Here is a 27,740-nt window from a genome sequence, read left to right on the forward strand (position 1 = left end):
TTACCCTGAGATTGCATGGCATGAGATTCAAGTTCAGATCTGCCGTTGAGTCAAACTCCTTTGAAACATTTCTGTCTCTCGTTTCTTGTTCAAGGCTTGCAAAATGAAATGCAGCAAGAGCTTGCATTTATAATGGCATCATTTAGCCAGAGATCCCAGACCACCCCAAAACCAGCAAATTTTGGCCACATATGTCTGGTTGTAAGAACTTTTTTTCACCGGCAGAGTGGCAATCTCATGTGTCACAGAATAGACTGGTCATTTTGCAAGGATAAAAAAGGCAATCTATCCCATTTTTCTTTCTCTCTCCCCCAAATAAATTTCAGCTACTTGGTGCATTTCAACAAAAGGTTGCTAATATTGATTATCATCTACTTCTAAAAGCAGACCCTGTTAGATGGACCAATACAGCAATGCCTTTGATCAGTAACTTAACAGCAAAGTGTACTTATAAGTTTTAATCCTCTTTGGGGGAGTGCAGAACCGCTGAATATTATTGTAAATGCTGTGGCGTAATATTTTCCACACAAAACCAGAAGTTGGAGGTCTTGGGGGAGAGCATTTCTACGTGACAAATGTCTTCCTTCATCGTCCAGGAGCTGGATCCTGCTGCTTCTGCTTGGAAAAAAGCTGCGGAGCCATCCCCACTTTAGGATGCTCTGCCCTTCCCATCTTGCCGCTAGCAAATCGTGTACCCTAAAAGCACCCTTCCAAAGAACAGTTTCATCAACCAGGAGCTTCCTAGGGTGATAAGTGGATATGGGGGCATGTCTTACATCAGAAAGAAGAGCATACGAAATGGCGTAACTTTTTCTTACTGTGTGGGTCCACCAGCTCCACCCTAAGCTGACCCACTTCCCTGTTCGTCTCCTTTACCTTCACTTGTCTGGATGCAGCAAGTCCACAGGCCACAGCAAGGGGAATCAAACAGTTTGGAGAAGGCTGGTGACCTTCCCTTGCATGCAGCAGGGTCATAGCCAGGTGAGGAGGTGGTTCTCCATGCAGATCTGGGCTTGCACACTACTGTGGCATTGGCATGTGAACGTGCGCGTGGCAGGCACGTACGTGCAAGCATTTCAAACGCTCCCGTCCAGAATTTGAAAGCTTTCTTTTAGAACAAAACAATATTTTTTCTGGTGTCTTTCCAGCTTCTGGTGCTGGAAATTGCTTCTCTGCAACTAGGGATCCTGTGGTTTAAGTTAATAAGATAGCTTCCCCGAGTGTACAGCATCTTGCATCAGAGATTACAAAACCCTTTACAAACATCAAAGAATTAAGTTTTAGCACCCTTGCAAGATCGGTACAGGTGATTATCCCCATGTTACACACAAGGTGCTTAAATGCAGAGATCTGCCCACGGTCTCCTAGTGAAGCAGTGTCGAAGCTGGGCGAAGTACTCAGAAGTCCCAGCTCATGCTCCTTTCCTACTATTCCAGGTTTCTTCCCAGATTAATTTTAACCATAAGAAATGTGAGAGTTTCATAATTCCGTGAGGACCATATAGTCTTTGCTCCTCAGCTCAACTTGAAAGATGAGAATGGCAGGTCACTACAGAGGTGCAGTCTCCACAAAAGACTTTGATGAGGTTTCTCCTAGTCCCCCAGCTCAGAGAGAGTGAAATTTGGCTAAGTGACCCTGCTACGTGGAAAGGACAGTCAGGAGCCTTCTGGGCACTAGTCTCCCTTTCCCCCATGTGGCCCAATGGTGCAGAGGTGGTAACATAGGGTCTTAGAGAGTCCGGTAGAGCATAGCACTGCCTGCAGGTAGGCTATGGAGGGTCCTGGTCCTGATCCTGCCTGGGAGGCAATGATGAACATGGGCTGGGGAAAGGGATGCTAGTCCATGCATATACACATGGGGACCCTTGGGCACCTGGACCCCAAAATGATTCGTATTTGCACAGATGCTCCCTTTCATTGCGGCTGAGGAGAGGAGCAGCTCTTTCCAGCTCATCATCTGGAAGACAGGCCATAAGCACAGAGAAGCTGAGCAGTTGCCCGTGCCTTGGCCAGGCGTTCAGGATTACCATCTCCTCTGCAGCTACTTTGATCCCTACCACACCATCCTGACTGCGCTGGGTTTGCATGGGTGGAGTGGGTCTTGCACACAAGGATTGTTTTTGTGTTTGGAGGCTTGTGATGACCAGGCATCTTTTAGCAACAAGGTTTTTTTCATTGGGAACATAGCAACAATATTGTTCTCTCGGAAGAATTCAAAAGATACAGTACTTTTTAAAAGGTGTTTATTTAGGTCAGGGTATCAGCATGGTAAAGAACACTAAAATGCATGCTGAATAATGTCTGCTTTCAAAGATTTATTTATGGAGCAAGCAGCATTGGCCTGCAGGACTTGTAGTCATGTGATATTTTTACCATTTGAGAGTATGCCTTGTAATGTTCAATGATATTGGGGACCGACACTCCAAAACCTGAATTGAAATATGTAGCTCAATTTGTGAAATGCCACATAAGTAATGAAACTCTTTCAATTGCAGGAAGAAACACAGAAGAAGAAGAAGCTATGATGCAGGAATGGTTCATGCTGGTTAATAAGAAGAATGCCTTAATAAGACGAATGAACCAGCTTTCTCTTCTGTAAGTACAGATGGATACATGTATTTAAAACAAGGATGATTTACTGGAATATTTACCTAGTGGATAGATGCAAAACTTTTTTGTTTTATTCCCATTAGACTTCAAAAACATTCCCTCAAAAGTGAGTAGAGTGGATGATTTGTGGAACACATCGAGTAACTTGTTTTTCTCATATTTCAGACTTGAAAATGAGAAGCGTGCAATGACACAAGATTAGCCAGAGCTGTGAAAAAAAATAATTACAGAAATATTAAGCACGGTTACATTTTCAAAGGCCGAACAGTATAATAAAATTACATTTTAGAAATGCGCAAATAGATTTGGATTGTGCCTCAGATGTGACAGGTGAAGACTATTCGGAGAGAGAGCAAAATTTGAGTTGCTGCCTGCTTCGTAGAAGTCCTCAGTACCATCGCTAGTTCAGCAGCACCAGACTGCTGAAAGGATATTAGTGAATCAGTCACGGTGTGATGATACCACCGATACTGCAAAGTAAGGACAAATAAACTTTTTTTGCTAGCACCGGTGAGAAAGGGAGAAGACGCTGCACGTTTTTAGAGGTGTTCTGCCCTCAGCGCTTCTTTTCCAGCTTCTTTTGGTTTGATTATATTTCTTTCAGTAATGCCACCTAGTGTAGATGCCTGCATACTTCCCCGAGAAGAGCCTGTGCTCACAGATTTCCTACCGTGTCTGAACTTGACAGAAGATTCTACCTTCAAAATATTAAGCTTTCTAATCCCGTGTCTAATTTTCATTATTCATTAGGGCAGAATGTATATAGGATAATACTTCCAGTGTCATATTATCTTGGTGAATAGGCTGATGCTGGAATTTGTTCATTAGATCCGGGGGAATGTTTTATACTTAGGACATTCCACAACAGCCGCTCCAAGGATGAATATGAAATAATTACGTCCTGTAGCACAATGGAGTTAAACTGGTGGAATTAAAGCCGACATTACAGAAAATGAAAAGGCCCTGTTACTGAACATGCCACCTGAGCAAGGTTTTAAGTTTGTGTATCATTTATTTGGAGTAGCTTAAAGTTAAAGAGAAAAGTCGGTTACGAGTCCTAAAATCAATGTAAGTTAAAGGTTCTTTTAAGTGTTTAATGATTTAGTAATTAACATATTGATGAACTTTTGCAACTTGCCTAGGGAAAAAGAACATGACCTAGAAAGGCGCTACGAACTGCTGAACCGGGAGCTAAGAGCAATGCTTGCTATTGAAGGTAAGAGCAATGCTTGGGTACCGAGGGAAGGAAAATGCTTGCTGCCAAAGGTGGCTACCTGAAAGTACCAAACATGGAGTCTTTTCTGAAGCCCAGTTAAGAATTAATGCTGAAATTTACATCATTTCAAGTGATAGCACACAGCAAATACTCTGGGTCCGCAATCCCATTCTTAAGGTTTATTCGGGGGGAAAAAAAAGTCCAAGATACGGGACAAAGAAATACGGTCTCCTTGGAATAAACTTTGAAAACAAAGGGATGAGGAAGTAAAGAATATTTGTCAGGGGTTTATTATTTTTTCTTGCAGTAATACTCTCCTGGCTTTCCTGTGGCATCGCGCTGCTTTGGGTGCCGCAGAAAATGGAAGAGGTGACCCACAGAAGGGAGCCTCCTTCCTTTTAATGTTTCAGATCTGTTTTACAACAGTATCTCACTGGGAAAAAAAAGTCTCATCGGTTTTCCTGGTAAAACACTACATTTGCCGAGTAAATATTTCATCGCAAGCAACACCCAGGATTAGTGCGATCCTTTGCACAGATTTTCTCCCTTCTCTGCAACTCTCCCGAGTTTAGTCACCTTACCTGAATGAAAACTCATGGGAAGATTGACACACGGGATAAATGAAACAATTGCATCCTTTCCATAGGGCTTTCAAGTGAATTGTACAATAATCCTGGGGATGATTCATAATAAAAAATAAACATCCAGATAGCTTAAACCATTGCTTGCATTATTTTCTTATTTAAATATCTTAAGTGTTTTCTAATGCTGCACCGCTTATACCTCTCAGTCACAAATGCTGTCTTATAGTTCAAAGATGTTTGCTTAAAAGTTAATCCTTTGGGCTCTGTAAAATGGACCTTTTGTCTAATCAATGCAAATTGATTTTGCTATTCTGTATTGACCTCTCAACCCTTTGACTGTCCATGGTAATTTCTTTCTTCACCTGATAAGGTACCTGATCCATAATAAATCAATTCTAATTAGGTTGGAGACTTCACTGGGAGCGTAAGTTTGTAGGAAAAAAGCAGCAGGTTTCAGGTAGCTTTTTCATATGTCTCCATCTGTGGTTATATTTTTTGCATAAGACTACTTTCACTATATTCTTGGATAAACTTGAGTCATAAATATGTACATTGCTTTCTGCAGAGACAAGCCAGTTTAATTGGGAATCATACCAATGAAATACTTAAAACAGAAAATACTCTAAACCCAGAGAGGAGTTAAGAGACACTGGATTTAAATCCGAAATTTCAATGCTTAATTGCCTCTTATATGTTTTACTGTCTTGGAATGTCCTAGCAGCAGCCTTTGAATGTCTAGCAGCCTATGCCATTCACACGTTGACTTGAACAGTAATCTGTCCTTTTTTAATTTCTTTTTTGTACAGTCAGAGGGAGATGCCAAAACCCAGGAAGGTCCTCTTTTTTTTTCTTTTTTTCTTTTTTTTTTTGTGTGCTACTGGTGATATGGTAAACAGCGGTTTAGGGAGAAAACATAAGTGCCAGAGAATATTGGTTTTGTTTTTTATTTTTACAACAAAATCCATGTTTAGCATTTTAACCCTCAATAAAAATATTAATCTGCTAGAAGTTTTAGCAGCTATCTGCTTTTACCTAAAAAATGTATTAAAGGTGAAACTCTCCCAAGAAAATGCCTGTGAAACATCAAAATATACATTTGTGACACCTCGCCTCTCGATGTGTGAGTCAGCGCTGTATCACTTTCTGCGTCCAACATACGCTGGGGTGCAAACATGCACTTTTTGGGAAGCACTGGTAAAACCACACCATTTATAATATGATTTTCCCGAAGAAGCAAGGGCTGCCTGAACAGCCCGGCACTGTCTGTTCCAAGGCCATTTAGCTGATTGCTAATGAGCGTTTGGGCTCTGTGAGAGAGTTGAAAAGACAGATCTCACTTTTACCACCAACCAATTCCAAACCTGAAATATATGAGCAGGAAAAAAAAAATGTGTATAACAGGACGGGACCAGTTTGTTTGTCTAAAAGAAAGGCAGAACGCACCAACCCAAACTGGAACTTAAAAAAAAAAAAAAAAAATCTTTGAAAGGTGATAATTACTGTTTTGGTAAATTGCTCTAACTCTTCCACGCGTGACTGTGCTGTTTAAAAATCTATCAACCAATTTACTTAGCTAGTTGATGACAGGGGAAAAAAAAAAAGAGAGTGCCTTGCGAAAGGTAGCAGCCTGCTGATCGCAGATAAAGACGGTTTATTGGCGGCTGGCCTGCCCTGCCTGCGCAGGCAGCGTGTGGGCAGCGCTGGCGTCTGGAGGTGCTGACCGTTATAATGTTCAGTGATGTGGAGACACTGTCCTCTTAGCCAACCGCTAAAATGGAGGCATACGCAGCTGAATAGCCTGTTGGAGTGTTACGGCACTTCACGCGGAACACGTGAATGACCGAGGGTGGTAAAAAAAGGCATACTTTCCCCCCCGCCCCGTTTAGCCGTAGGGATAAGAAAGAGAGAGTTAACGCGCTGCCTTCTTCCAGCTAGACAGTGTTCCTCTCTTTCTACTGCCGAGGCTGCTCTGACCGAGAAAGGCCTGAAATCCTTGCCTAATAGCCCAAAGAAAATATGGGTTACTGGGTTTGTTGTAACCTGCGCACATGGGAAGGCATTTTGGCTGTCTGTTTGGGAGCCGGCCGGCTCGTGTAAACAAGGTGCTGCATTTCAGAGCCTGATTTTTACCACATCCGCAGCCAAGTGGGATGATTACTTTCAGCTACCTTTCCTCTCGCTCCTTTCTGGTTTTTTTTTTTTTCATTCAAGATTTAATGCCTCCTGAGAAAAGATAAGTTCATTTTTGCACACCTTGGGGTGGTGTGTTCATTTTCTGCCCAAGAAATGGATCTTCTTTCGGATTTTGTACATCTTGATTTATTCTTGGCTTATAGTTTGAAGTGGGTGCTCTTCTAAAAGGATTTATGCATAGGTTCACTATTTTTGTAGTTATGGTTTATATGATAAGCTTTTTATATTTAAAATCAATATGTAATCCTGTGGAGGAGCTTATCCTCTAAAACCCCATTTGTAAATCTATTTTAGCTTTGTTACACCGCGCAGCCACAGTATTCCATAGATTGATTAGGTTCAGCAGCAGAATCCTATCAAATGGCCTGCTCTGATGATGATGCAAACTCTTTCAGGATTGCTAGTTGACTGGAACTAAAGATAAGACCTGACTGCAATCCCCCAATGTGCTCTTTACAAAACTAGTGTTAATTTTCATCAAAGTGCCGGGCTTATTTATTATAGCGGCGAGGTTGAAGGTTTTACTACGAGAACTTTCGACCATTTCTATTAAAGCATTTCTATGGGAACCAGCCGCCTGTTTGCTCAAAGTAATTATCAGTTGAAGCAATGGGGGGAAAAAAAAAGACAATATGAAGTCAATGAAGATGAATAATTGAAAACATTTCTACTTTAATGTAAATTTAGCAAACTCTGTCATTTTAAACTGCCCGTCACGAGTGGTGGCACGGGGGCTTTAGCTTTCAACACTTTTAGCTCATATACAGCTTCAGAGCTTAATCCTATTTTTGTCCAGAGTGTAGCTTTTATAACAGTATTATTCTGAAATCTTCAAATTAATCACAGCCCATATTGTAGCTTCCCAGAGCTGCAGTCAGCCTGGGTAACTATATGTGACAGGTGTTATAGGTAATCCTGGCTTAAAAGGCACAACAGGTAGGAATCAAACTTGAACACACTTGCTTTTTTAAACATAGGGATGCTTCCCGAAACTGCTGCCCGGCAGTGTTTTGTTGGATAAAACAAAATTGTAATGTAATCACATATAAAATGTTATTTAAATACTTTGCGCCAATTGCTACTTGACTGTATTTATTGGGGGAGGGGGGAGTCAGACTCCTTTTCTAGGAAACAAAGTAAAAATGCAAGGGAATATTTCTGCCAGCAAGTTTTCCCGTGGTGTATTTCAAACACTAATAATAAGCAAATGCAGAGACAAACAAAAAAAAAAACAGTTTTGTTCCATGAAGTCCTAATATGATGTTATTTACCCCACAGGGCTACAAGATGAGACAACAAAACCCATAGCTCTTAGAAAGGGACTGAACGGAGGAAAAATAGTAGTGAAGGACTGAGCGAAACCTGTACTGAAATATTTTGACTGATGTTTGCTGTTTTGAAAGCTAAAATTGCTGCTGAAACTGGAGAAGTAGGGGGCAAAGCAAAAAAAAAAAAAAGGCTTTAAAAATAAGAGCTTTACAACTAAGTGAAAACTGTCAGAATTGCAAAATAATTAAATTAAGTCCAAGTAGAGACAGGGTTTTTCAGGTCCCTTTTCATCTAGAGCTTCATGTGCCCAGATGTGCCGGGGAGCCCGAGTCTCAGCACAACTATCAGAAGAAGTGGGGGGAAAGTTAACCTGAAAGTTGGGGCCACGTCTGGGGGGAGCAAACATCCGTGAAATTCTCTGCCGTGTCTCTCTTCTCCTTTTCTGCCCGGCTCACTGCTGCTGCCCTTCGCAAGACGGGTTTGTCACGCTGAGATTGTGTTGCGCGTGCAGGGGCCTTATTTACATGGGTAAAACCCTCCGGTTTTGGGAAGCTCTGACTTGCAGAGGTGCAGAGCGGTGTGTTTTACACAGGTCGAACTGAAGGAGCCTTACCCAAAAGGAGCAAAAGGGCAAGCAGTGGTGGAAATCGAGAGACCACGTTGGAAACTAACACCTGAGAGGCTGCTACCTAAATTAAAGCAGCTTTGTTGCAGGAGAAGTGGCTTAGATTAGCAGTAGTTTTGGCTGGTAGCTTCAGTTGCAGTCTGTGTACACCTGGAACGTTATTTCCTTAACAGCGGTGGAGGGGAAGCAACACACTTGAAAAAGCAAGAGGAAAAGGAAAAGGGGAAGGAAAAGAAAAATAAAAACTCCTGGGAAGTTTCGGCAGCATCCTGCCAGGCCGATGCTCTGGGAAGGGTTCTGGTGCCGCTGCACCGAATCCCTCCCCGCTTGCAAGACTCCGCCGTGCGTATTTGCCTCTCCCAAGTGTGGCTGCACGCACGTGTCGGCGTGGGCTTTTCCTGCGTGCATGTGGACCCGTAACTCACTCGTGGGCCCATGGGCCCAGGCAGAAGGCGAGGGCACGATAGAAGTGGTTACACATTCCTGCCTTTCTGCTGCTCTTCCCACCTTTATTGCATGATGATGCATCTAATTTTTAATTTGTAAATACAAGGCTGAATTCCCTCTAGCACCACTTGCTTTCATAAAGCTTCTGAGCAGTTTGCTGTCTTGAATAAATTTGGCTTTGGAGGGGGGTCAGGGGGATTTGAACCACCGCATTCTTGCGGGGTTTGTGAAGATTCACATGGTAACCGGTGGTGAGCATTGTTCGGGTTATCTGAATAAGCACCAGCCATGTGAGTTTTAACATGATCGCCCAGGGCAATGGAGAGCGCGGGGAGCAAGCCTAAAAGGACTGCATCCTCTCTCCCCTTCGCCTTCGGGAAGGAGGAGGAGTAGGACACCGCCGGGCCGGTGGCGACGGCTTCTGCCGGTGGTGGGTTTTTTTGGAGCCGGCGTTCTCTTTCCCTCCCGCTCCTCATTTGTCCTGCTATCTCCCTCATCATCTACTGCTCCTGCTTTTCATTGTTTACCTTCTTAATGAGGGAGGCGGGGAAGGCCGGGCCTTGACTGACAGCGACAAGCCCTGACGGTCTGGCTGGAGAGCCGGAGCCTGCGGGCGGCCCCGGGGCTGCGCCGGGCCGGGCCGGGCCGGGGGCTCCGCCAGGCCGGGGAGCGGCGAGGAAAACCCCGTTCGGAAAAGTGAAGCGGCCCCGTCCTCCGCTGCTTGCCGGCGCCGGGGTTGAAGGGGCCCCACGATATTATGTAGCAAGTGTATTTTTACCTCAAAGCGGGAAATGCTAATTAACTGATACCTGCTTTTAAAGTTACTGCGAAGCATATGGTGCCCAGTGTGAGATTCCTCCCGCTGCTACGAGCCAGCGAGGAATTAGCAAAGAGGAGCCGGGTTGCAGGGAAATGGGCTTTCCTCCTCTGAGGAGAAAACTTGGTAAATGTCCGTGCCCGTCCAGGAAGCACACTCATGGGGAAAAAAAAAAAACACACAAAAAAAACCAAACCCGAAACGACCCCAAAGTCGCTGCTGAGCTGCCCTAAGCCAGGTGGGCAGAAAGAGAACAGGCCGGCGGGCTGCGCCTATCCCCGCGGTGGCTCCCGCCGGGGCGAGCAGCTGCGCTCCGCGGGCCGGGACGCAGCGAGCCGGGCCGGGCCGGGCAGGGCTGTGCCGGGCCGGGCTCCCCGCCGCAGCGGCCGCGGTTGCCGGCGCGGCTGTCTGCGGCCCGGCGGTGGCGGCCGCGGCGCCTGAGCGCTGTTCTTGTTTTGGTTTTCTCTGGCAGACTGGCAGAAGACCGAAGCGCAGAAGAGGCGAGAGCAGCTTTTGCTGGACGAACTCGTTCTTCTCGTTAACAAACGGGACGCGCTGGTCAGGGACCTGGACGCCCAGGAGAAGCAGTGAGTGGGGCGGAGGGGGGGGTCCCCGCCGAGCCGCCACGGCCCCCGCGGAAAGTTTGCGCCAAGTCCGCGGGCGCCGGGGGCCGGGGGGCGAGCGGGGCGGGCGCGCATCCCGCGCAGCCCCTCACCGCGCCTCCCGCCGCCTCTTTTCGCAGGGCCGAGGAGGAGGACGAGCATTTGGAGAGGACCCTCGAGCAAAACAAAGGCAAGATGGCCAAGAAGGAAGAGAAATGCGTCCTCCAGTGAGCGGCCTTCCCGCGACGGTGGCGGAATCGCAGCGCGGCTCTTCCTTACGTTTTCAAAATGCCGACGTGAGACTGGAAAGAAAGAAAGAAAGAAAAAAACAAAAAGAAAAAAAGATGTTTTGAAAAAAAAAATTTTAAACTTTTTTCCATTTTAGGCCAGACCTAGGCTGTGCCGGGCCCCGCTCCGTTGTTTTTCGGTTTCCATCCAAGCGAACTCGCGTTGTACCTTGTGGGCTCAGCTCTCCTGCCGAAAGGGTTGGAAATGAAATCGCCGAGAGCCCGGGCGTGCGGGCGATGCTGGCGAGGGGCGGAAGGAGCAGAAGAAATAAAGTCTGTCCTGGTTTCTGGAGCTGGAGGAGGGCTGAGTTTTGAAATAAATACGTTTTTGTCGTAATAGGATTAGAGAGGGGGATATAGGAAAAAAAAAATCGTGGGGAATGGTTTCATCTAGTCCTGCCATATGTAATACTTAATAAGCTACCTACATTTTATAGTTAGGTCAGATCCACCCCAGTTATTATTAAAAATGTGCTGTATTTACCAGTGTTTTATTTCAGCGGTTTTACCTTTCCCCGGGAGCAGAGCTGAGCTGCTCTGCTTCACTCGGGGGGTTCTCGGGGCGCAAAGCCCGGGAAAGCGGCTGCGAGCGGGGCAGAGCCCGGCCCGCCCCGGGGCAGCGCGGCGCTTCCCACCCGCGTCCCCCCGCGGCCCGGGCCGCGCCGCCGCTCCGCGTTATTTATTGCGCCCGGGCCGCGTCCCCCTCCGTGCCCCGCCACCCCGCCCTGTCCGTATGCCCCCACGCGTGTCCCGCACTCGCATCGTCCCTTCGTGGAGCTCGTCTCGTTTATTTATTACAATACCGAGTCATATATACAATTTTCAATAAAAGCCGGATCTTTCTTACCGTAACTGCCGTTTTCCTCTTTACCTGGGAAACTTCCCCCTCCCTCCCTCCCTCCCTTCCTCCGCCGGCCGGGGAGGGGGTCCGGGGGCCGGGAAGGCCGCCCCGGCTTCACCAACGCAACGAAATCCACCGGAGGGAAAAGTTTTTCGTTTGTTTTTAATAAAACGCAAGTCGGGGAGCGGGAGGTAAAACTTTTCCCGGCGGGGCCGATGCCGCCCGCCGGCCGGCGCGGGGGATGCGCGGCCAAGGCTCCGCTGCGGCGGCGGCCGCGCAAGGAACGCACCCGCGGGAAGCTGAGCGGGCGGCGGGGCCGGAGCGAGCCGAAACCCCGCGGGGACGCGGCTGCCGTCCCGGGAGGGATCCCCCATCGCCGGCGGCTCCGGGTGCGACTGCGACCCGCTCCCACCAAAAAAAAAAAAAAAAGCCCCGCGGAGGAGGGAAGCGCCCGGCCTTATGCGACCGGCAGCCGGTGCCCGCGGGCTGCGCCGGCCCCGGGCCGGGGGGCCGGGGGCTGCCCCGGTGCCCGCCGGTGCGTTTGGCCCCGTGAGAAGTTGGGAAGGATGCGCGGAGCGCCCGGCCGCCGGGAGGGCAGGGGCGGCGGGCAGCCGGCTCCGCCGTGCCCCTCTGCCCTCTCCCCAAAAATACAGGGGCTGGGGCGGGGGAAGAGACACACGCTCCAAGGGCTCCGCGGCCGCGGAGGGCAGCGGAGGCTCAGGAGGGGAGAGGGCGGCAAAGCCCGCGGGAGCTGCCTGCCCGGCCGGGCGCCGGCGGCTGTTGAGCCCCGAAGCCTGGGGCTGCCCCCGGGGGGCGAGGGGGGCCGCGGGTGCGGGTAGGCATCCCCTCCCGGGGGGCCGGTGCTTGTCTGTCTTCTACGCGAAAAAAGTAACTCGGTCCCGGGGTTGCGGGGACAATAATTGTGTGAGTCCCCCTCCCACCCCCAGTCCGCGGCCCGGGAACCGGCCGCAAGAGCCCCCCCGCCCCGGGGCCGGCCCGAGCTGCCCTCCCTGCCCCTGCCCCTGCCCCTCCCCGCCGCCGGGGCCGGGGGGACCCGCAGGCCAGCCCCCCGCCCGGCCGCCGACCTTACCTGGGCTCCGTCCGGCGGAGGGAAGGGGGGTCGGGGGGCCGGGGCCGTCACCTCGCGGGGCGGCGAGTCCCGCGCCCGCCCTGTCCGCAGCCCCCGGCCGAGCCTGCGGGGAGGCGCCCGCAATTGGGGATTGGGCAACCGCGGTGGCTGCGGGGTTTTGGGGGGCGCAGGTACCCCCCGGTGTGTGCGCAGGGTCGCAGCCCCGGGGGGCGGCTGGTGCCCGGCAGGAGCGGGTCTGCCCCGGCGGGGTGAGGTGACGGGAAGGCGGCGGGGGGAGTGCAGCCCGGGCCGGGAGCTGCCCCGGCGGGACCGGGGCAAAACGGGGGGGGCTGGAGGGGGGGGGGAACTGCCCCCCCCAACCCTCCTTCCTCCTCCCTTTGCTTTTTGTGAATGGGCCACGGCGCCTTTGTTGCGGGAAGAAGTGCCCGTGTCGCTGACTTTGGTGGGCGAGCGGAGGAGCATGTAAACCTCCTTTTCTCTCCCCCTCGGCCCATCGTCTCCCTCCCGCCCGGATTAGACGGTTCCCTCCTCGCCCGGGAAAAAGAGGGGAAAAGAAGAAAAAAAAAAAAAAAAAAAAAAGGGGGGGGGGGGAAGAAAAACCGCGCTTCGGTCGAGGCCGGCGGGCAGCGTCTTTGAACATTAGCTCGCTTTCAGCTCCAACTGCAATTAGAGGGAGTTGATTTGGGGAGACCAACAAAAGCCGCGCACCGGAGCCCTCGTTAGAGGTCCGGGACGGCTCCGCCGCCCGCGCGGCTGCAGCGCCCCGCTCCGCGCCCCCCCGCGCCCCCCCGCCGCCGCTCCGCGCCGGCCCCGCGCCGCTCCGCTTTCGCCGCCGCTGCGGGCAACGAGTCGGGCTGCGCGGAGCGGCGCGTCCCGTTCCCCCCCCGCCCCTCTCCCCGCCGCCCCCGGGCCGCCCCCGCCCGCTCGCCCCCCGCGGCGCGGAGCAGCCCCCGAACTCGGGACGCGCGGGGAAAGGTGCGGCCGCTGCTTCTTTATTATTATTTCAAAGCACAAAGTTTGGGCGAGGCTCCAGCCACCAGGGGGGCCGGGACCCCGCTCTCCCCGGCTCCCCCCCACTCTCCACACCGCCTCGCCCTCCGGGAGCGCCCTCCGCGCCGGCGCAGGCGCCGGCCGAAACTTTTCCGCGGTCCCGTCGGACGGGCGGGGGCGCGGAGCGGCGCAGGGGGCCGCCTGGGGGAGAGGGCAGAGCAGCGCGGGCGCGGAGCGGCTCCCCCGGCACAACTTCTCTAACGATTCCCACCCCCCTCCGCGCAGGTTGCGCGGGGTCCTGCGCGCCCACACACCACACCCCCCCCCTTACTCCACCCCCCGTTCCTCCGCCGGCCAGCTCTCCGCGCCGCCGGGGCCGGGCCGGGCACGCCGGCGGAGGGTGCGCGGGGGAGCGCGGAGCGGCGCGGAGCGGCGCGGGGCGGGGGGGGGGCGCGGAGGGAGCCGGCGCCCTGCGCTGCCATTGCCCGGGCGGCTGTCAGTCAGGCGGGGAGCGGCCGGGGATTGGCGCCGGGCTGGTTACGCAGACGCTTTGCGCGCACATACAAGGCTAGGGCCGGGGGTAGGTGATCAATCCTCATCAGGGCCGCGGCTCCATCGCCCCGACAGCGCGGGCCGCCGGCAAGGTAATGCGGGGCGCCCCGACAAGTTGGGGGTGCGCGGCTCGGCTTCGGGCATCGCCCCCCCCCCCCGGCCCCCTCCCCTGCCCGCCTCTCACCTGCCCGACCCCCCGCCCGCCCCCTCCGCGCCCCCCGCCCGCTCCGCCCTGCCCTGTGCGCAGCCCCCGCCGCGGCGGTCGCTCCGCAGGTGGCCGCGCAGGTGAGGCGGGCGGGGGCGGCGGGCATCGCGCTCCCCGACGGGGCGGGCGGCGGCGGGACGGAGCGGGCCCGCGGTACCGGCACCGCACGCGGGGTGTGTGTGCGGGCGTGGGCACGGCCGGGTCGGGGCTGCCCCGGGATTTTCCTCTTTCCCTCTTCTCTTCTCCTTCTATTTCCCGCTTTCCCCCTCTGGCCGCCCGGGACGGTCCCGCTCCGCCGCGCTCCCCGGCAAAGTTATGCAACGCCGGGTCACGGCGCTGCCGCCCGACCTGCGCCTGGCCCCGGCCCGCCGGGGAGGGGGAGCCCCTCGCCCCCACCCCAGAACTTACCACCTCCGCGGGCCGGGCGGCCGCCGTGCCGCCGGGGGGGTCCCGGCCTCGGCAGCGGGGGCCGCGCCCGGGGTCTCTCCGCCCCTTCCTCCCCTCCGCGTTTATCTGCTGCCTTTGGCCACCGAGCCCGGCCGCTGCCTCCCGAGCCGGCGGCCGCCGGGTCCCGTGTCCCCCCCGGCTCTGCCGGAGCCCCCCCAGCCCCAGGACGGGCCCCGCCGCCATCCCGGCCCGGGCTGCCGGCGCCTGCCGCCCGCCCGGGTGCCTGCGCTCTCCCTCTTCCTTTTTCCCTTTTTAACTCTTATCCATTTCTAATTAAAACGTCCCCGTCTGCTCGCTTTTAAATTAATTATACTTCCCTCCTCTGGTACCTCCTTTTGATTCCTAATCCAATTATCTTTTTAAATAATTGCTTTATCTCTCCCCATCGCCGGCCACTGTTGCCTCCCGGCACTTGCGCGCAACTCGCCTTCGTTTAAAAGAAAATAATAATAATAATAATAATAATAGTAATAATAATAATAATAATAATAATAAATAAAATTTACGACCAAAGGCCGCCTGCCCGGTGCCGCCGCGCCGGGCTCCGCGCAGCCCCCGGGGCGCCCCTCGGCCGGACTCGGGGCGGCCGGACCCCTAACCCGCCTCTCTCCGCTCTCTCCCCAGGCGCTCCGGCCTCGCATCTGCGCGGGGAAGAAATCTGCCTTTTTGTTTCCCGATCCTCGTTGTTGTTTTAATTTTTTTTTTCTTTTTTTTTCCCTTTTTTCCTCCCCCCTCCCTTTGCCTGCGATCGCTTGAGGACCTCGCGGCAGTGACGGCGGGACGGAACGAAAAAAACTCTTTTTAGGCCGATTTTGTGCTCCGTTTTTTAATTGTTGTTGGCTTTTAATTTTTTGCCTCTTGCTTGGGTTTTTTCGAGGGTTCTTTTTGTTGAGGCTTTTTTTTTCTTTTCCTCCTTTTACCCCCTCCCCACCCCAGACATTTAATTTTTTTTTTTTTAAAATTTTTTTTTTTTTCTGCGGGACTTTGGAGGAAACCTGCCCGGCTTTTAGCATGATGTCTTACCTTAAACAGCCCCCTTACGGCATGAACGGGCTGGGGCTGACGGGCCCCGCCATGGACCTGCTGCATCCCTCCGTGGGGTACCCGGGTGAGTGCCCCGCGCCGCGGCCCCCTCCCCATCCCCGCCATCACCCACCCGCGCCCCGGCGGGACAAGCGGAGGGGGAAAAGCTCCGTCCCGGGCGGGTTTGGAGGAGCCCGTGGGGCCGGACGGTTTGGGGTGGGATGTGGGGTGGGTGCCTCCATTTGCCCGCACCCCCGGCTGGGGGGAGCGGTTTGAGGGGCGGACGGCGCTGGTTCCGGCTGAATTTCCCCCCGTCCCCGGGGCTTCTTCGTTCCCGCGCGGATTTTTAAGGACGAAAAGGCTTTAAAAGCAAAAAAAAAAAAAAGTCGATTTATTTCGACACAACGAAATCTCTCCGTTGCTGCCGCCGGCGCCGGGCCCGACCCTTCCCCAGCCCCGTGCCGCTCGCCCTACCCGCAGCGGGACGGGCCCCGGCCCGGGTGGGCAGCGCCCGGCTGCCGTGGGGCCGGGGCGTGCGGGGGCACCGACGCTCTCTGCGCCCGGAGGCGGTGATGCTCGCAGGCCCCTGCCTCCGGCGTGCCGGGGTCCCGCCGGGACGGGGGGGGGGGAACACGGGAGGTGCGGGGGGACCCGGCGTGACCGGCGTGGTGGTGCTCGCCCCCAGCCACCCCACGGAAGCAGCGGCGGGAGCGCACCACCTTCACCCGCTCGCAGCTGGACGTGCTGGAGGCACTCTTCGCCAAGACCCGCTACCCCGACATCTTCATGCGGGAGGAGGTCGCCCTGAAGATCAACCTGCCCGAATCCCGAGTCCAGGTACCAGACCTGTGTGGGGAGATCCCGCGCTGTCACGGGTGGGGGGGATGTGGGGGCACCCCGGCTCGGCTGGCTCCCGCTCGGACCCAGCTCTCTGTCCGCACTTGTCCCTGTTTGCTTGGGGCTGGGACACACGTGAGGTCCCAGAATCTTGGCTGTTCCACTGCGGTGGCATCCAGGCAAAGTGGGACTTTTCTTTTTTATCCTCTTTTATTAATTTTCTTTTTATTAATATTTTTCTGTCCCCCCCACCTGCCCCAGGGCATAGCAGCCCCACTACCCGGGTGCTTCCCAGGGGCGCTCCCTCCAGCACTGCTCCCCAGATGATGATGCCCAGTGGGGTGGGATACACAGGCGGCACCCCACGCAGGATCCATCCCCAAAACCATACGTTGTCACTGCGCCGGGGACATGCACAAGCTGGGACACCCCAGCTGCTGGCCCTGGGCATCCTTGCTTGGGCTGGGATGCAGAGTGGCCAGGGTGCCAGGCGGGGCAGGTTTTTTTCAGGGTGCGGGGGCGTGCGGTGCTAATGGCTGGGCGTGGGTGCTGGTGGAACTGGTGCTGGGGTGAGGTTGGTTGGGTACTCCTGGGGCGAGGAAGGGGCAGCGGGGAGAGTGGGGGGCCCCCCGCTCTCCCTACTGCCCCTTCCTCGCCCTGATGCTCATGCCCCCTGCACCCCATTTTCTCACCCCAGGTCTGGTTCAAGAACCGCCGTGCCAAGTGCCGGCAGCAGCAGCAGAGCGGTGGCGGGGCCAAGAGCCGTCCAGCCAAGAAGAAATCTTCGCCAGCTCGCGAGAGCTCGGGTTCGGAGAGCAGCGGGCAGTTCACGCCGCCGGCAGCAGCCTCCAGCTCGGCCTCTTCTTCCTCCTCCAGTTCAGCCTCATCAGCTCCGGCAGGCGCCCCAGCATCTCTCAGCACCCCGGCGTCATCCATCTGGAGCCCAGCTTCCATCTCTCCTGGTGCTGCGCCGGTGGGGGTGACGGTGCCCGAGCCCCTGCCGCCAGCCGCCGCATCCTGCATGCAACGAGCTGGCCCTGCCACCGCTGCCACCTCTGCCAGCTACCCTGTCTCCTATGGCCAAGGCGGGGGGTACGGGCAGGGTTACCCCGCGCCGCCCTCCTCATCCTATTTCGGGGGCGTGGATTGCAGCTCCTACCTGGCACCCATGCACTCCCACCACCATCCCCACCAGCTCAGCCCCATGGGGCCCTCCTCGGTGCCTGGCCATCACCACCACCACCCGCTGAGCCAGAGCTCGGGCCACCACCACCATCACCACCATCACCACCACCACCAGGGTTACGGCGGCACCGGGCTGCCCTTCAACTCCTCCGACTGCCTGGACTACAAGGAGCCCGCCGCTGCTGCCGCCGCCTCCTGGAAGCTCAACTTCAACTCCCCCGACTGCCTCGACTACAAGGACCAGGCGTCCTGGCGCTTCCAGGTCTTGTGAGCGGCTCACCACCGTCCCCCCTCAGCCACCATGTCCCCGCGCCCGGGGTCTCCCCGCTGCCTCCCAGGCAGGACTCTGGCTCCGGCTCTTCCTCCTCTTCCTCCTCTTTCCCCCTCTTCGTTAGCAGTGGCGATGCCACGGGGGGGGTCCTGCCACCCCTGTCTCTACTGACTGATATTTATTTGCTTCCTGCGCCCCTCCAGCGGGTTTATTATAATTATTATTTTTTTAAATGCAACAGAAGAGGAGTTTTAAAAAAAAAAAAAAAAATTAAAAGCCTAGCGTCTCCCCTGCTGCCTGCCCCTGGGCAGAGGCGCAGGCTGGCTCCTGCCCTGCCGGTGCCCCCCCAACTTCATGCGGGGACCCTCACCCCCCCACCGGTGGGGGAGCCCCCAGCTTGCCGGTCCTGTACAGCCTCTTGCTGCTGGGAGCGGTGGGATAGATGTAAATACTAGGTCCGTTCCAGTGACCATGATTATTTTTAGTTGATGCTGTTGGGTTGGCATTTATCTAGAGTCTAACGTGGAACAGAACTTTAAAAAAAAAAAAAATCTTTTTTTTAATTTTAATTTTCTTCCCTGAAAATGAATCTTTCTCTGTCTGGCATCCTCCGTCCATCCTTGAGGGCTCTGCATGAGCTTGGCCGTGCCGTCCTGGGGCTGGGGGAGAAGGGGTCAGCAGCTCAGGGGGGTGCCCAGAGGGGAGGCAAAGGGGGAGGGAAGGGCTGCCCAGCTGATCTGCAACCTGCAGACCAAAAAAACCCAAAACTTTTGGAAAAAAATTTAAAAAATAATAAAAAGGAAAGAAAAAAAAGCAGTAAAAAAATAAAAGTTTGGGTGTATTTCTTGGGGGGGAGGGTTGCAGGAGGTTGCAGCTCTGTTTTGGGTTTGGGGGGGGCATGACTTTTTGGGGGTGTGTTTTTTGGTTTGGTTATTTTGGGTTTTTAGCCCCTTCTGTCAGTTGGTGTGTCTTCATGGGTCTGGGCTGCAGCCCTGCCGCCTGGCTGCCTTACCTGCCCCAGGCCGGTGCTTTCCAGCAGCTTTGCCCCGTAAGGGGAGAGGGACTGTGTACATGTGATTTTTGATGCAGTAACCCCACACTTACCCCTTCAACTGTAAGGCAACCCCCCCCCTTTCCTTTCCCCCCACCCCAATAAAATCCAAACTAATCAACGCGGTGGTGTCCTGTCCTCCTTCCTCCCCTCTGCCTCCTCTTCCCCAGGAAACTTCCCTGTGGGGTTGAGGTGCTGGGAAATGCTTCCAGGGGGGTCCCAGCAGGATTGGGGTGGGGGTGTGATGAGTTTGCAAGTGCTCTAGAGTGGGGACCCCCCCACTGACTCTGCTTTTATGCTGCTTGACACTGTTAATTGGTTACTGATTTATTGCTGCACAGCGGTGCCAGCGGGACCCGCGGGATGGGCACACGTGGGCTGAAACAGCAAAAACCCACGTGGTGGGGCAGCCCACCAGAGTTGGGACCCACAGGCAGGCATGGGTGGTGGTGGGGTGCGAGGCCCACTCGGATGTAGAGCTAAGCAGACAGACACCTGGCCCCTGTGCAGGTGCAGGGAGGGATGCTCAGCACCCGTGCTTCCAGCACTGGCTCCCGGCATTCCCCTCCTTAGCCGCTGCCAGCTGCGATCTAGCTGGGGAAGGGGGGAATGAATTATTTACCATGACAATCTCCCCCCCTTTTTTTTTCCCAGACCTTCCCTGCAGTTGTTGGAGGCTGCCTGCTGGTGCTGGGGCTGTTCCCACTTCCATGGGACTGGGGCCGAGGGGACCACTGTGGCCACTGCTACCCTGCTTGGGCCACTGATGCGCTGCGGGGGGCATCCCAAAATTCCCATCCTCCTCCCTGTGGTGTTGCAGCAGTGCCCACTGCAGCCGGGAGCTCTGGGGCTGTGCTGTGTGCCCCCATCCCTGGTGTCCCCAGGTACCCCTTAGGGCAGCAAGGGGTGCCAAGGCCCTGGTGTGCTCTGGGTGGCCACTTTGGGGAGGGTTTGCACCACCCTGTAACCCTCCCAGCATCCCGGTGGGGTGCGAACGGGGCTGGCAATGTGCTGCTGCGGCTGCTGGGAAATGGGCTGCAGTGGGAAAAACCAGCGGGGTCGGCCCCAGGTGCCACCAGTACAAGCCCCATGCATCCTTCCAGGGTCAGGGCCACGACACAGCCCCGAGGCGGGGGATGGCCAATGGCCTCCAGCACCCACGGGGCGCAGCAGGGAGAGATGGGAGGGGACTGGGGCCGCTGAGTCGATTTTAGGGGATTTTTCTTTAAATGGCTGTTTTCTTGTTGGGTCCTTCAGTGCATAGCTATATATATATATATACATATATTTAAGTATTTTTATATGTCTATACATATAAAATAATTATTCTCTTCTGCAAGCACTAGCGAGGCACTCATCACCCCAAAGAGCGGCTGTACAGGCAGTCTGAGGGAGGACCACGCGTGCTGGGTATGAGTGCCCATCAGCCTATGTGTCCCCAAGCATTTCTTTTACAGGGAAGAGGTTATTACAGCCCTCCCAGAGCTGTAAAAGAAATAAATCTGTGCTGGACACAAAGTGAACTGAAGTTGCCCTCCCAAATTTAGTGAGCACCTGAGAGACAAGAGCCAGCAGGTGTATAACACCCCCCCAACACACACACTTCTTCTTTAAACAAAGTTTACACACACTTCGTCTTCCTCAAAAGATGTGGCACTTAGGGACATGGTTTAATGGGACTTGGCAGCATTAAGTTTATGGTGGGACTTGATGATCTTAAAGGTCTTTTCCAACCTAAATGAATCTATCATGCTATAAAAATTGTGTTCCATTATAACTCAGGAAATCAGCGCTGCTGAGAGACGTACATGGGAGGGGAGCCTGAATTTTGCTCCCTTGGTTTCGGTGACATGGTCCTAAACCTCTTCATCCACTGTCCCATGGTGTAGCTGGGTCCAGGATCTGCTTCGGAGTTTGGGTCTCTGAGGGGTCCCATGGCCCCCAGGGGAATCCCCCCTCTGATTTGGGCACCCAGCACCCTGCAGCACCCGGTGCTGCAGCCTGGTGGCTTCTCCAGCATCCCCCACACCACGATTTGGGCTGTGGGCATTTTCCAGTCCTGCTCATGCAGACCTGGAGCATGGCAGCGGGGCTGGTCGCTGAGCCTGGCTGGCAGCAGGGGCGCAGAGGAGACCTTTTCCTGATCACAGCAAATAATGGCTTTGCCCTCGACACCTGCCTTCATTTTTAAATTTTTTTTTGTTGCATTTCTCCCAGCCCTGGAGTTTCTTCAAAGGTCGACGAGCACGACTTGAGTGGGTAAAACAACTAAAATTGTGTATTTTTTTTCCTCATATTGGGTAGAAAACCCCTGGAAAAACGGCAAGGTGACTAACCAGCACATTGCCCACTGGTGAGCCAAGTGTGGTCAGGCCTCGTCCTCCCTCTGCTGCCCGTGGGTCAGTACCAGCAGAGCAGGCAAGATGTGACTTGTGCCCGTCAGCAGGTGAGCATGGGCCGGGGAAGGTTGTGCCTGGGTTTTTGGGGGGCCCCAGCACACACCCCACCCCCCCCACCCCCCCATTTCACCAGCGGTACACCCACACTGCTGGGGCTTGGGTGGCAGAGAAAACTTCTCCCACCGTGGGCTTCTGCGAGCCTTGAACAGGCGCTGCCGCCCCGAGCACAAGTCTTGGCAGGTAAAGCAGCATGCTTGCTGCCTGGTGCCCGGCTCCAGGAGCAGGCGCCGGCGGGATCGTGGGCCTTTTTTTTTTGGGCAGCCTTGTTGTGAAACAGCCACCTGGGTGACTCAGTGCCTCACGTCTCAAGCAAGAAAGCTGTTGGGTGCACGGCTACTATTAGTATTATTTCTTTTTAAATAGCATTTGCTGCTGGATCATGGTGCCGCACGAGCGCACCAGGGACTGGTGCCGTGGTGCCGAGACGCCGGGTTACCCGACACAAGTGTGGTGAAGCTCCTGCCTCTCGCCCGAGTGCTGGCAGCTGCCTGTTCCAAAGGCTGGTGGTGCTTTCCTGCCTTTAAGTCAAGGGCCAGGACTTGTGGAGGTTGGCAAAGAGGGGCAAGGGGGGCAATACTACCCAGCTTGGGCTGTCATTAATTTTTTGCTTGGTGCTTCATGGACCTGAAATAGTTTATGAACTATTTGCCCTGAGTGGAGTCCCTGCTTGGAAAGCTTTGCTTTTAAACCCTCCGTGTGTGGTAGGGAGCTGTGACAAGTGATGATTTGAACATGCTTAGTGGTACCTGGCCATGCAAAGGTGGGCAGAGGCTGGGCAGGGTTGCTGCTGGCTGGGGTGGCTGACCGCTGGTTCAGGTGCAGGGCGTGCTTTGGGGGATGCAAAGTGTTAAGGCCGAGCGTGAATTAAATAATTAAAAATTATAATTTTCAATTATGTTATAAGTTTCAGGAGACATACCGACTAACACGACTTATTACAGTTATTTTGTAGACAGTCTTTCTGGCAGGGCACAAAGAAAACAGATGATTACCACTGAATAAGGAGCCATCGCACCTGACCATTTGTGGTTTTCCCTGTGCTGACCTCTACGTTAGCCAGTCACTGCTAATTCATGCACTTTGAGTAGCAATTAATGCACATAAAATACCACATTAGTTCCAAATCTGTTTTGAATTTGTCAATAAAAATCTGCCGGCGTAACTCCCAGCTGAGGAACCTGCTATGCTGGAGAGCTCTTCTTTCATGTCGTGTGGTCGAGCACAAAAAGCTGCGGGGAAGGAGGAGGGTGAAAACGGTCAGAGGGCTGAAGCCTAAAGGAAAGCATATGCCTTTTTCCAGTTAAATCCTCATTCAACACTTTTTTTTTCCAGGACAGACAGGACTTTTCCAAGAAAGCCATGAGAGGATTTTTTTTTTTTAATGAAAAACTGCAATTTTAGGAAACAGCATTCTGGATCTTATGTACATTTCTAGTATCACTTCCTGTATATTTTTAAGCTGAAATCCTCTTAGCATGCAAAGTAAATAGATTATGATATACTGAAGGATTAAGAATCACTGTCTGGTGTCAGATTAATCCCTCATATAGACCATCACTTGTACTGACAGAAATATGGCTGCAATTCAGCAAAATAGCTGTACGGCGAAGCAATGCATCGCAGCGTCTTATGCAGAACAAGCGTGCGATCGCCGTGGTCCATCGTTGTGCCGTGTGTATTTCAGAAATTAAATTTAAATCTATAGGACATTAAAGGCGCACTCCCCACCAAGTGCTGCGTGATGCACAGCCATTACAGGCATGGCTCTGCGCGGGGAGGCAATGCAGCAGCCTGCTCTGTTTCAAAGCTCTCTTTATTAATTTTTCCCTCTTGAGTGTACAAAAACCTATGCATTGCAGCCCATTTGCTCCCTTCAACCTGCAAAGGAGAAAGAAGTCTCCTTCAAATATACTCAGGGAAAGGTGCCGATTCAGATAAAGTGCCAAAATGGGGTGGGAGTTTTTCTGGTGCGATCAAAATCGCCCGTTGTGCAGCTGAAATTCAGCAGGATTTTGGCTCGTAGGGGAAAATGGCTGACCGAGAGTGAGCACAAACATTTTATTTGGGTAAATGCAGAATTTTTGTTAATAAAGTACTTCTAATGGCTTGTGGTTTGTTTTTTTTAATACTGTGCTTTTATTTTCAGTCCATTCATCATATAAATTCATTTGTTGTACAAAACCGATTTCAAGAAACTCTCTGGCTTTGGGTTGCAACCACCCGGTGCTCCCAAAAAAAGATCAAGCTTAACCCACACGCGTGCCTACAGTAGAGCACAAAAAAATCTGTGTCCGTACACGCTGCACCTGATCAAATGGTGGGAAGAAAGATGTGCAACGATGCTTGCCCCTGTCTTCACCATCACAAAAAAACTAGAGGGCTGAAACAGGTTACGTTACCTTCTCAGTGCATTTTCTCTTCGTGGTTAGAGGCTGCAGATTAAAATCTGGACTCCAATGGAATGATGTTTAAGAGGCTCCGTGTCTTTTTTCAAGGCAAAATAATGGTTATTCAACTAAGATGATATATCTAGATATGAAAATTGAGAGCATTCTTCGAAAAATGCTGCCGACTGTGAAAGGCTGCTCTTTCACAGAGGTATCCTGAGTGAAGATTTTATCTGCTGGTATCTCAATAGGACGGTTTTCAGAGCCTTAAGTGGAAATTCAAATCTGCTTCCAGGCGAAGATTGTTAAAATATATAATGCACCGAGAATTACAGACTTTCCCCTGAGAAGTTTATAGATTCATCCAATAACCCCCGCCCCCAAATTTTCCAGCATTGCTTTTGTATGGTAAATGGGGATCTGCAATTACTCCCTTTTTTAATGTCTTTGAACGACACAATGAAAACGTCACCACATTGCCCTCCATAAGCAAACATGGGGCAGTTTGCGCACGGACACATTCATGCTAACCCAGAAATAATTTGGAGGTCTAAGGGCAGCACTTTTTATAAGCCTAGTGCTTCATCTTCTGCTGGTGGCCGGATCCAGGGATGGCTGGAATTTTGTTGAAGGACTTTCTGTGAACTTCGCCACCTCAGTGAGGTTTCCCTTTCTTTGCTTTGGTGGCGAAGGGGTCCCACGCTTGGTCACACCAGCCCGAAGTGCACGACTTTGAGAGACCCGCTGTCTCTGGTCTCCTGCAGGGGGAAAGACAGGCAGGATCAGGCAGGCTGTGTGAGGAATGGAAACCTTGCATGGTTATTGGAAACACCGTCCCAACCCAGGGAGAAGAGACAATTGCAGACTTTGTCCCAGTTTGGCCTGGGAATGGAGGATGCAGCCCTAAAGTGGTGGAGACTGCTGCATCATGCAAGGTAAGGCACCTCTCCCCTTTTTTTCAAGCCCCTTTGCAACCCTCCTCCCCTGCTGCTCTTGGGGAACCAGGGGCTGCAGCTCCAGCGACAGCTCATGGTGTTCCCTGCAGTGGACACAGGGTTGGGATGCGAGGGGCTGGGAGCCGAGGCTCCACCCGCCTTTGAGCGTCCCTTCCCCGGCGCCTGGAAGCTTACTAGCAAAAGTGAAACTTTACATTTTTGTTACCTTTTAATTAAAACATACTGCAAACACCACAAGACTGGGTTAACGCCAGCAGGTAGTAAGCCAGGTTTTCAAAGTTATGCGAGGATGGCATTTTGCATTCCTCGTACAATGCAAATATGTGATTTAAGCACAAATCCCCTTTCTGTGCTTGGTGCCTGTGCGAGGTGGAAACCCCAGCCCTCTGGTTTTGCAAAGGATGGGGAGAATATGTGCCACAAATAGAGGTTATTTCATAGCATGGGCTGGCGTGCCTGCAGAATGCATGAAATACTTTGCCTTGGAAAGTGCTGTAGTCTAGTGAGTCATTGCTTTCTTTTGAATTACAGATGAGTAGCCAGCCCTTCACGATGCAAAGAAAAACTAGGTGTGGAGCTGAAAACAAAGGGAAACTTGTGTTTGTCCTGTCTTGGAGGGCAAGACACGCTGGCTGGCATGGGAAGGGGGTGTGCTCAGCCCCAGGAGGTGGCTGTCAGGGCTGTGTCAGGCTGCGGCAGCACTGGCGAGGGCGGATGGGACTCACGTGAGTGACTCTCTGCTCCTGGACTTCAGGCAAAGGAAACAAAATTCCCCTAACTCTTGCAGCTTCATAAGGAACCTTTACCAGAGCAGCAGCTCCATCTCATGGCATGTGCATTTCACCACAGAGATAGAGATCACCCTCTGAAACAGCATTCCGGTGTACAACGTCCCTACCTCAAGGCGGAGGGAGCAGTAAAATTGCGATGGCTCAAAAAAAGCACTCTATGGACATTGAGTTCTGTTTCCAGCCCGTCGCTTGGCACAACCCTTGCAGGGAGATGGTGGGGGTGGCCCTGCCACAATACCACCCCCTGTTAATTCTTGGAGGCGGTTTGAAGATGATGAGAAAGCGTCCCCGACATCCCATCTGAACCAGTGCTTGCATCTCAGACCCCATCGGGTTATTCCAGTGTTGAAACTTGAAGCACGGCTTCACCGCTGAGACTGCTGCTTAGGCAGGTGTCTTCAAGGAGGTGATGAGTTGCCTTACTCAGCAGCAGCCCTCATAGGGGGGCTGTGTGTATTTGCCTTGGGTTTTGGGTGGCTGCAAGCTTCCTGTGGGCTCTCCTTGCTCTCTGAACAGCACTTGTTGGAGGCTCCAAAAAATATGAAAGATTATTTTGCAGCAGAGCCACAGCAGTGAAGCCTTGAGGAACATTAGCGGCTCAAGGTAAGGGGTAGCTCTTTTTTCCCTAGAGCTGTGTCAGTGCCTGATGCAGAGGGGTTTCTGCTGGTGCTTGCTCTAGGGACAAAGGGAGTAGGTGGGAAGGTGAATGCAGGCTGGAGAAAAAAAGCACATAATGTTTGACCATTTAGAGTTCAAGGCTGTTTGGGTAGGTCCCTGTTGTTCAAGGCTCAGGGTCCTGAGTGCATCAGACAGATATCTGACCTGGGTTTTGTGATTCGTGATTTGTGCTTCTGTCTGGGGAGAGGTTAACAGTAACCCAGCTCTGCAGATCTACCTAGTTGCTTTTTTAAAAAATACTTTTTAAAAAACCTATTTGCAAACCTCTCTGGTCACACTAAAGCAGACTTGGTGGTGTTGTGTGGGAAGTCTGTGATGTGGCATCAAGCTTGTAGAGGTGTTTAATGTTAATCAAAGGCTGAGGAGCGATAATGACTGGAACCCTCTTCTGACATCTGCATCTTTTCTGATGTAGTACCCCAGCAATAAAAGAAGCTGTAATAATTTGATGAGAGTTGATTTTCATAGCGCAGAGAAGAGGGCTGTCCAGGAACAGGGGAAGCCAGCATTGCAGTACTGCTGCCTATGGTAATGAGCAGCTAGCCATCCAGAGTAGGAAAACATGAATATCCTGACAGGAGAGCATCCACTTGTGCCCTGGAGAGTTCAGATCATGGGCTTTGCATGGTAATGATGTGGTCCCACTCTGGCAGGCGAAGTGAGGAGCGGTATGGGAAGGCACACCCTGTAACTGAAAAGCCACTAAGCCATCTCGGACCTGCAGGGATAGCAGGATGGAGGCAGTGGTTTGCTCGGTCTCCCCAGGTCTGAGGCAGATCGGAGGATCCTTTTAGTCTCCTGGAGCGGGAAATACAGAGAAACCTCTTCCCCACGCTGCCGTATCGCTCCCAGGAGGCTATGCTTTTTCTCCTGGGGATTATCTCAAGGGCATGATGAAGGTGGGAAAGGACGAGAGTGGGAGAGAGAGGAATAAATGAAGGAGCCGTGGGGAACTATTTTAAACACCTGTTTTTTCAGGTGGAGACTGACCGATTCTGGGCTGCAGGAATGCCTATGTGGAAGGACATGCCTGTTGTTAGGATCCGTAAGTACTGCTCCCTTTCACTGGAAATGCCTTGTTTCCCTTGGATAGCATCATACAGAACCTTTCTGGCTGATAGGTATTTAGCTAAGTGATAATATATTAAAACAACCATTTGGTAGTCATAAGGCACCACTGGCTTCAGCATCTCAAAGTGCTGTAAATAAGATCAGTCTCCAGCCCAGAAATGACAGAGCAGTTGGATTCATGTTTTCCAAAGGGCCTTGTTTGTACCAAGGTTGGTGACCAGAGTGTTTGGAGGCTTAATTTTGCTTAGCTAAGGCTG

General features: G+C 52.9%; 3 protein-coding genes across 18 annotated transcripts in view; 2 read left to right on the top strand and 1 right to left on the bottom strand.

Annotated features, from left to right (window-relative positions):
- The window catches only part of EHBP1 (EH domain binding protein 1), a 227,739-nt gene extending 216,244 nt beyond the window's left edge, over positions 1–11,495 (top strand). For all 10 annotated transcript variants that reach the window (XM_075496799.1, XM_075496800.1, XM_075496801.1 and 7 more), the window contains 4 exons: positions 2,495–2,594; positions 3,752–3,825; positions 10,233–10,347; positions 10,503–11,495. In XM_075496799.1, coding sequence (XP_075352914.1) covers positions 2,495–2,594; positions 3,752–3,825; positions 10,233–10,347; positions 10,503–10,593 — 380 coding nt within the window. In that variant the 3' untranslated portion in view covers positions 10,594–11,495. The remainder of the gene's footprint in view (positions 1–2,494; positions 2,595–3,751; positions 3,826–10,232; positions 10,348–10,502) is intronic.
- Positions 11,496–14,143: 2,648 nt separating this feature from the next.
- On the top strand, positions 14,144–18,239 carry OTX1 (orthodenticle homeobox 1). The gene is made up of 4 exons (XM_075497474.1): positions 14,144–14,214; positions 15,399–15,882; positions 16,483–16,634; positions 17,332–18,239. Exons 2-4 carry the CDS (start codon positions 15,786–15,788, stop codon positions 18,088–18,090), a joined length of 1,008 nt encoding a protein of 335 aa, XP_075353589.1. The 5' UTR covers positions 14,144–14,214; positions 15,399–15,785; the 3' UTR covers positions 18,091–18,239.
- Positions 18,240–24,564: 6,325 nt separating this feature from the next.
- The window catches only part of WDPCP (WD repeat containing planar cell polarity effector), a 160,223-nt gene continuing 157,047 nt past the window's right edge, over positions 24,565–27,740 (bottom strand). For all 7 annotated transcript variants that reach the window (XM_075496813.1, XM_075496811.1, XM_075496812.1 and 4 more), the window contains one exon: positions 24,565–24,745. In XM_075496813.1, the coding sequence (XP_075352928.1) occupies positions 24,695–24,745 (51 nt within the window). In that variant the 3' untranslated portion in view covers positions 24,565–24,694. The remainder of the gene's footprint in view (positions 24,746–27,740) is intronic.

The sequence above is a fragment of the Mycteria americana genome, chromosome 3, assembly GCF_035582795.1.
Source record: "Mycteria americana isolate JAX WOST 10 ecotype Jacksonville Zoo and Gardens chromosome 3, USCA_MyAme_1.0, whole genome shotgun sequence".
NCBI classification, from domain to species: domain Eukaryota; kingdom Metazoa; phylum Chordata; class Aves; order Ciconiiformes; family Ciconiidae; genus Mycteria; species Mycteria americana.

Coding starts and splice junctions, on each gene's coding strand:
- OTX1 (XM_075497474.1), top strand. CDS start 15,786: ATGATGTCTTACCTTAAACAGCCCCCTTACGGCATGAACGGGCTGGGG. Junction 15,883..16,482: donor TCCCTCCGTGGGGTACCCGG/GTGAGTGCCCCG, acceptor GCTCGCCCCCAG/CCACCCCACGGAAGCAGCGG. Junction 16,635..17,331: donor TGCCCGAATCCCGAGTCCAG/GTACCAGACCTG, acceptor TTCTCACCCCAG/GTCTGGTTCAAGAACCGCCG.